Source organism: Zingiber officinale, chromosome 7A (assembly GCF_018446385.1).
Source record: "Zingiber officinale cultivar Zhangliang chromosome 7A, Zo_v1.1, whole genome shotgun sequence".
In the NCBI taxonomy this organism is placed as follows: Eukaryota; Viridiplantae; Streptophyta; class Magnoliopsida; order Zingiberales; family Zingiberaceae; genus Zingiber; species Zingiber officinale.
The window spans coordinates 126245091-126253916 of NC_055998.1; the positions used below are offsets into that span (position 1 = coordinate 126245091).

Here is an 8826-nt window from a genome sequence, read left to right on the forward strand (position 1 = left end):
AAGCAAATAAAACTTTGCATGGAGGTAGTGGAAATAAAGTTTTTTATGAGTGGGGATTGCATGCAAAATTCAAGTTATCATTGGAGATTTTTCTCTACTTTACCGTATAAATATTACTGTCTTCATGGAAAATAATAAAAAAAATGAAATATTTATTTATATATTCATTTTATTTTAACAATCAAACGATAAGGATATTTTACAAAATCTTTAAACCCCCCTGCTCGCCGCTGCTCAAAGGGAGAATAAAAAGATGTCCTCGCCATTCTCCTTCCACTCGCCGAGCCGCACTCTGCAACCTGAAACGGTTGTGTCAGCTATAGCAAGAAGCGCGACGTTGGCGAAGAGTCGGAGATCGGAAATCCACCTGATTCTCTCCGCTCTCCTCTCCTCCTCCATCGTAGGTAACGAAACCCTCGCCCTCGCCCTCGCCCGCTTTCCGCCCTTTGCCCCTTCCCCCACCTTATCTTCTTCTTCTTGTGCTTCTTTTTCCAGGGTTTGATTTGAGCTTGAGTTTTTGAGTTCAGAAATCCGGATCAATGACCTCCGAGAAGGAATTGGTGGACGGTCTTCAAGAAGTCGGGAAGCAGCTTGAGTCTCCTCCCACCGACGTCGACGATCTCCTCTCCCTCCTCGACGTAAGACCCACTTGAGACCCTCCCTTTTTATCCGTTCCAAATAGAGTTCTTGGTTGTGAGTTTTCTCCACCGTTTTCATTTCAGATTGTTTTTTTTTCTTCTCTTTGTTGTTCTACGCACTTGTCAGATTTTTGTATCTAATATGCCTATAGTGCTTCTCTCTTTTTTTTTTTGGATGATGGTAGCATTGCACTTGCATTTATATTCTATCTAATTACTAATTTCTATTTCATTCTATATTGAGTCGTTTTTAGAATAAGAGTTTTTTTTTTGGTTATTATTGTTTGACATCTAAGGAAAATTTCATAGAAGAATCCATTATTCGATTTGGATTTATTGATGAAGACATGAAGTTAACTTCTATGTTTCTGTAATTCTGTAAGAAAATACAGAATCTGTGATGGGAAGTTTTTCACAGGTAATTTGGAGTTGTTTGAGATCTAAACATTAGTGCAAAACTTTATCAACAATCTTGCTAGTATTTTACATTTTGATAGAATTAATCAAGACTTCAGAAGGTTAAGCTCTAAAAGTGAAATATGCTTGTCACGTTGTTGGTAATTATTTTATTTTATCTTGTGCCAGTTTAGAGATGTGAAATATACCTAGACTATTGTCACTTAGTTGAAAATGGATTGTTGTGCCAGTTTAGAGATGATTGAGATCTAAATGTTAGTATGAAAATTGATTGTTAGGTTCATGGTACTACTTTAAATCTTCCTACACTAAATTAATGCGAAAGTAATATTTCCTCTTGTGCCACTTATTACATTGATCACAAAATAGACGCTTTCTTACTTTTTAATACATCCCCCTTCTGCACAATAAGTAAATCTGTTAATTTGTTGAGTATGCGTGTCAAACTAGGAATGTTGTTTAGTGTTGTTTGCAAAGTGTGTCACACACTTGTGTTGATAGTATCTGATTTTTTTTTTTTTTTTTTGGAACATTCTTTATAGTATTATTTATCTTTGGCACATGGTCTTGCTTAGATATTGCCTTCTGATTTCAGCAAACTGAGAGTCTCTTAACAAGAGTCCATCAATCACCAAGTCAGTCAATTATAGATGCACTTCGTCCTGCCATGAAGATGTTGGTCGACAAGAGGCTTTTGAGTCATTCAGATGACAATGTGAAAGCGATAGTCGCTTCATGTACCAATGAGATTACCAGAATCACTGCCCCTGAAGCTCCATATAATGATGATTTAATGAAGGTCTGGATATGCGGAGTCCAGTTATCTAATGAACATCTTTTACAGTAGCATAAATTTAACTTCTTTTTTCTTAAAATAGTTATCTGTTATCTTTTATTTCTTCCATCATGTAGGAGGTGTTCCAGAACATTGTTGACACACTTGACAAATTGGATGATATATCCAGTGACTCATTCTTTAGGAGGGTTTCTATTCTTGACACCTTTGCCAAAGTTCGATCGTTTGTTGTGATGTTGGATCTTGAATGTGATGCTCTGGTTTTGAATATGTTCCGCATTTTCCTTAGAACAATTCGGTGAGGGTTTGTAGTTTTATTTTAACAATATTATTTTCTTAGTTGTTTGCGATTTTAGTAAAGTGAGATATATCATCATATAATTGCTTCATTGATATTGTATCCTTCCATAATTGTTGAAGATTAATGTTGCATTTATCAATTTTTTCTTTGGTATTTTTATCATGTTTTTATTCATGTATGACAATTAGTGGTGTCAATGAACAATGTCTAGGTTGAGTTAGTCAGTTGGATCAGGCTGTGCCAATCATGATCCACAATGGAATCAGCCTAACCCAACCTGAGTCTGGGCATAATTGGTCTGGGTTGTACTTGGACTAGCTCATGAATTGAGCAATAAAAGAAAACTCAAATATTATAATAATAATTTGTCTATATTACTTAAACATATTTAAAATAATTTGATAAGATTTTAACTTTTATAATTTTTTAGGGAGGAAAGTTAATATGTAAAATTAAATAGATAAAAAGTAAAATATTGTTTAGGGGTTGTGATATGCCCACGAATGCCTGAACCAACCCCATTCCACCCGATCTCGTTCTAGATGGAGCATGACTAGTGGGCCAGGAGAGTTGTGACCAAGCGGCTTGTGACACAAATTGACTAATTTAGTGCTTGTTGGTTGTTCTGAGTCTCATTCAAATTTATTCAAATTTTGCATCTCTCGTCTTATTCTTCTCACTAGGTTTATTGTGAGGCTTTCTAAACATTGAACCAGTGCCTCTTGCAACTAGGAGATCCATCGCCCAAGTACCTTGGACTTTGCAAACTTAGGGGCTTTAGTCGAGCCTAGAGAGCACACCATCGAAAGTATGTCGTGTGTGTTGTATGCTTTCTACTTCGTTTTAGTTAAAAATCTACATCACCTTCTCAAGAAAGAAAAACTAATCCTTAATTACTAGAGTTGTCATTGTATAACTAAGAAAATTTACCTGTTTCCAAAATACATTTGCACTTTATGGTGACTATATTTGCATATGCAATGCCACATTGAATGTGTGATTCCATAGTTCTGCATTCCTAGTTTGAAATGATAATCCATCCCGCTTCAGATTGGCCAAGTTGGATAACAGCTGGTCCATTCATTCTCTAAAATTTGCACAACTCACAAAGCTTTATTGAGATATCAAGAGACAACGAAATATACCCATTGTCAGAATTAACATCCATCGACAGAATTAACTTGCCTAAGTGAACAAAATTAGACTAGAATTGGGCTGAAAAGGGAAAGGTAGAGAAAAAAGAAAGGGGAAAGGGGGAGAAGGTGCACTTAAGGTAAAGTCAAAATGGGGTGAAGCATGTGCTTGATGTTGCTTTTGGCGGAGGCAAGCAGCAAAGCTTTGGATGCTGGGTTTGCACTAAAATTTGATGTTTGTGGAGACTTAGTATGAGGTAAATGGTTGAGGCAAGTGGCATACCATGGCAGCAAGGATAGAGCTTGCTAGTTGACACTAACATTGCGGGTTGGGTTGGTTATCTCTAAGGTTCAATTCCTGAAGGTTCTTAACTATGTGATTTTAACTGACTTGACCTACATCTATGAATAAGATGATATTGTTAATAAAAAAAAATATTTATTAATGAGTATATGTAATAATAGGTTCAATATGAAATGAAAGTATCAATAATCTGATATAATTTAGTAAATTATTATGTATGAATAACATGATATTTTGATTAATAAGTAATGGTTGTGTACTAACTATTCATCTGGTAATATTAGCACTTATTGTTTATTAGTAGTATATACTATTAACAATTTGGCATTTTTTGATCATAATTGTAATATCTAAGAGTATGTTAGTTATATAGTAGTAATGCTTAAATAATTTAATACAACATACTATAAACTATATGTGATTTTAGTGTAACTAAAAGATTCATTTTTATTTTCCATCATGATTTAAAGAAGCGGCTGCTTGCGTTGCATATGCAACCATGAAGACGGATTTAGAAGGGATTAATTGTATAGCACATTGGGTCTATGGTCTCTTTAGGAAGCAAGGTGCATATGTGGGCCATATATGGAGTATGTGATCTGCATATGCAATTCTAATAACATAGTTTGTCTAAATTGATTTAGATGGAACCAAATTAACTTGAAACCCCAAACTATCATACTTTTGGCAGCTTGTATGTAACATGTAAGTTTTATCTTAAACACTTGTTTTGCAATTGATAAACATTTTAGATATTTATTATATACATATTACTTACATTTACATATAGAATTTTTTTTACATTGTTGATTAATAATGATTATTATAATTCACATGTTTGCTTTGTATGATTGATGCATATTTGTCTTTGCCAAGAATTGAATGTGTTGATTAATTACTTTATAATATATATATCCTAGTCGATTTTATTAAATGGTTGTCTTTGCCAAGAATTGAATGTGTTGATTAATTACTTTATTATATATATATCCTAGTCGATTTTATTGAAGGGGAGCCTTGGCGCAACGATAAAGTTGTTACTTTGTGACCAAAAGGTCACGTGTTCGAATTCTGGAAACTGCCTCTTGCAAAAAAACAGGGTAAGGCTGCGTACAATGGATCCTTCCTCGGGACCCACATAGCGGGAGCTTCGTGCACCGGGCTGCCCTTTAATATTTAATATTTTAATAATATTCTCTTACATATCACATATGCACTATATAGTATGTTGATGACTTGTGTCTGCTTCTTAGAAACCTTGAATTTAAGTGTATATCTAAATTATTCAAATCGTATGAAATAAAAAATTGTTTTTCTTTCTTGTTCTCCTTATTTTTATTTAAATAACCTTTTTATGATTTTAATCATATCAGTTGGTATGACTAAATTTATATTTCTTTGTCTAGTGGATCTCGATAGCAATTCCTTCAAATATGCTTTATTTCTCAATTAGCTCATTCAATCAACCTAGTTTATTAGGTTTGTCCACCGTAGTTTATTAGGTCTGCCCACCTATCTTTTTAATAGCTATTCATGAAGAAGGCTCATCCTAGTTTATTTATTTTGTTGAAAGTTCAAAAATCAATTGAATGAAAAAGGTATTCTTGACTGAGAAATACTTTGCATGTTTTTTTGATGCTTTAAAAGAATGTAAGGTTATATTTAGTAATGAATTATAAATTCTGTCAAAGAAAATTATTTTAATGCAAAGCATAAAATACATTTCTTGTAGATGATGATTTGAGTGTAACAATTATCTGTTTTAATCATAGTGTTAACAACATTCAACACGATAAAACTTTTTTTTCTCTCGCATTTTTTACTTTTATGTTCTTCCATCTTCATTGTTAAATTATTACTTAGTTTCTTGCACTTCCTTATTTGGCACGAAATGAGTACACATCTAAGAGTGCAGCATTTACTTAAAGGGCCCAGAAATTATTGAAGTTGATCTCAGGTTATTATTAGTATCTTCATGGCCATCCTACTCTCTTGGTATTAGTACTTCTTCCCATGGATCCTAGAGTGACAATTGGGAGAGGGGTTTCTTAACTTATAGGGCCTGGGATTTCCAAATTATGCAACAAGGGCTACAAGTAGCAATATTCCTCCTGTTCTCATATGTGAGCACTACATTCATTTGATAGCATGTTCAATAAGCTCTATTTCAATGTCATTTCTATCTGCTTCATATTCATTTTTTGCTTCATTTTACCTGTTAAATGATCATCGCTTATGTCATGTCTGTTTCTCTTGCTGTATAATTCTATCTTCTTCCTTGAACTTTCAGGCCAAATCATAGTGAGAGCATCTTCTCCTCCATGGAGACCATTATGACTGTTTTACTGGAGGAAAGTGATTACATCTCCCAAGAGCTTCTCTTCTGTCTTCTGGATGCTGTTAAAATTGATAATAAAGTAAAATATTGCTCCAAATTCCTATTTTTATCTATTGACTTTACTAGTTTTTTATGCTTTTGCTTTTCTGCTCAGGACACATTACCAATTGCTCGCATGCTTGCAGAAAGAGTGATCACTGATTGTGCCCCAAAACTAGAACCACACTTGAGGAAATTCGCTAAGCCGAGGAATGTTTTCTTAAGAAAGTATAGCAAAGTTGTTGCTTCCATAGTCGAAGGCAAGTCTGGTTTTAGAGGGCAACAAGCCATAAATTCTGCCAATGTTGAGGTGTGACAATCTTTTATCTAGACATAGTTGAGATCTTTCTTATTGAATGAAGCTGTCATTTATGTTTATAGCTTTCTATTTGCAGCATCCTAAGCCACTGTTTGAAATTTAAAGTGAACATTCCGCACAGGGAATAGGGTTTTTAAAATGTTGATGATTTGTGTGATTGCCAGGAAATTGCATTTAAGTTTAAATCAATACATTGTACTCTACTAGTTTATGTGAACCCTTTTGTTGGCTGAGGTCTTATTTTTTTGTTTAAATGACAATTTGCATTTTATCTTAAGGAACTGGCAAATACAAAGAGAGAGGATTCAGATGGTGAGACTGTTAACATTACATCCCCAAATCTAAACCCCACAGAGAGTTCTGACAAACCAAGATCAAGAATAGGTCGTCCACGTGGTTCAAATAATTCAGGAACAAAATTAAAAATGCTGGCAGGTGCCAAGCGTAAGATTGTTGGCGAAGTTTCATCTGCAAAACAGAATTTTGAGAAAGATGTTGCAGGAGAGATGAGGCAGAAGGTATTTGTGCAGTAAATTTTCATTGTAGCTTACCCTCATCTCCAAATATGCCCTACAGCTAGTGTCTCTGTATCTTATCAGTGTCATGATAATTTTTTGTTACATTTTGCTTCTGAATATAATAATGATGACCCAGTTTCGTGACTGGCTCAGATGCAAAAACTAGATGAAAGATTACTTGGTGATAGAGTTCAAGTATGGTGGCCAGAGGATCAGCAGTGAGTTTTCCTATATATGCATATCTTTCAGTTAGAAATTGTCAAAATTTTAATTTCTACGAATTTGATTCACAGGTTCTACACTGGCAAGGTTATCCAGTACAATCACCTCACTAAAAAACATAAGGTGTTGGGTACTTTAAATTGAAGAATCCTCAATGGGTTTTCTCTCCTGTTTCGTCTGTTAATAATTTTTGTTACACTTTCAGATCTTATATGATGATGGGGATGTGGAGACACTTATGCTCAAGGAAGAGCGTTGGATGTTTGCCAGTGAAACAAGAACATCCCCGACGTCTGATCTTACTGTAAGTTGTTTTGTCCAATATCATTTTAGTTGTGTGATTTGTCAACATCTAATTTAGCAGATTTATTTTCTTCAGGAACATGCAAAAGATGCTAATGATGCTTCTCTGGACGAGTATGTGCTACTTCGATTTTTTTGCTGCATTAGTTTACATTTTAAGGATATACATAGCATCGATCAATGTTTTGATTGTCTAGCTGTTGCTATTATCTAATATGTTAATTGCTCATGACCTACTTGTTTTTCACCGATACATTCTCGTTGGATCTTTTGCATCCCAGCAAAGCGGCAAAGATAAAATCAAATTCTACAGCGGGAGAAATATGTGTGCAGACAGCAATAAAAAGGTTGATTAGTTTTCTTTAAACGCATTTCCTCTCCGATGATGTCATTTCTGAATCACTCCCTTAAGTAGCTATTGGCTCAAATTTCAGTCCTGCAAGTTCTGAACTGCCGAAGCGAAAAGGCCGACCACCTAAAGTTGGAAGCTCTGGGCAATCTAAGCCCAAGGAAGATGTTTCTCCCAAGGTTGAAAAGAAACCTTTGTTCGATGGCACACATGAACCTAAAAGCAAAATCACAGTTGACGATAAAGATACACACAGAAGTAAACCTGATGAAGAGTTATCGAAACTGGACCAAAAGCCAAAGGATATACCTTCCCCGAATGCAAGTGGTATTGAACCAAAGACAAGTTTAGATTCCAAACAAGAGAACTAAAGATTTGGAGATGTGGAGGCATTATCAAACGTCTTGAAAGAGTTAAGATTTGAAATTGAGTTTGTAATCCTGTTGTAATCCTGTTGGCTACTGAACTCGGTTCAGGCAATCACATTACTCCAAGGAGTTGTCTTATGAGCTTTTTAATCTGATTATTTCTTGTTTTTATTTAGTTCACTATTGGAACCATGGCAGGTGATCTACAGCAGGTCATATAATTTTGAGACTTTTTTTAAAATCATAGACTGACCGTATGTTATTTCCTATTTAATCAATACTAAAATTCGGCTTTATGTTCTTATTTACGAACATGATTTCATTTTCGCCGTGAGGATGAGGGCTAGTAGTGCCAATGATGGTCGACTCCTTTCTCCTATTGATAATTTACTAAAAGGTACATTTATAATTTACTGAAAGGCGTACAAGGCGTACTTAAATCTAAGACTTAATTAAAAGATGAATTGTACGTTGTTATTTATCAAATACCGCATTCAATTTACTATTCTTCCTATTCTATCCTTTAATTATTTCCCTCTTCTATTTTTTGTTTCTTCTCTTTTTTCTCTTATATACATGCAATTTTCTTCTCTTTCATCTCTTTTTTATCATTATAAAGATATCTAAATTTTTTTCGATCATTCAATTGATATCAAATCAAGGTTGCTTTTCACCGGACTAACCGCTAGAAGAAGCACGAGCCAGAGCTATAATCCAAAATCGGACTATGTAGGTGAATCCTTGAATAAAGTAAGGGAGACCCTAAGTAGGTTAAGGTGAC

General features: G+C 34.6%; 1 protein-coding gene across 1 annotated transcript; it reads left to right on the top strand.

The window, feature by feature from the left end:
• The first annotated feature begins 225 nt into the window (after nucleotides 1–225).
• LOC122002416 lies at nucleotides 226–8195 on the top strand. Its single transcript, XM_042557573.1, has 13 exons — nucleotides 226–404; nucleotides 496–638; nucleotides 1651–1854; nucleotides 1968–2149; nucleotides 5880–6006; nucleotides 6082–6276; nucleotides 6564–6803; nucleotides 6957–7021; nucleotides 7097–7148; nucleotides 7231–7329; nucleotides 7405–7442; nucleotides 7610–7675; nucleotides 7763–8195. The coding sequence occupies exons 2-13, from the start codon at nucleotides 540–542 to the stop codon at nucleotides 8046–8048; spliced, it is 1653 nt and encodes a 550-aa protein (XP_042413507.1). The 5' UTR covers nucleotides 226–404; nucleotides 496–539; the 3' UTR covers nucleotides 8049–8195.
• Nucleotides 8196–8826: the final 631 nt, after the last annotated feature.

Bases quoted from the DNA above. Each gene is read 5' to 3' on its own strand.
- LOC122002416 (XM_042557573.1), top strand. From the start codon at position 540: ATGACCTCCGAGAAGGAATTGGTGGACGGTCTTCAAGAAGTCGGGAAG. The intron at 2,150-5,879 runs GTGAGGGTTTGT...TTGAACTTTCAG, and splicing joins ATTTTCCTTAGAACAATTCG to GCCAAATCATAGTGAGAGCA. The intron at 6,007-6,081 runs GTAAAATATTGC...TTTTCTGCTCAG, and splicing joins CTGTTAAAATTGATAATAAA to GACACATTACCAATTGCTCG.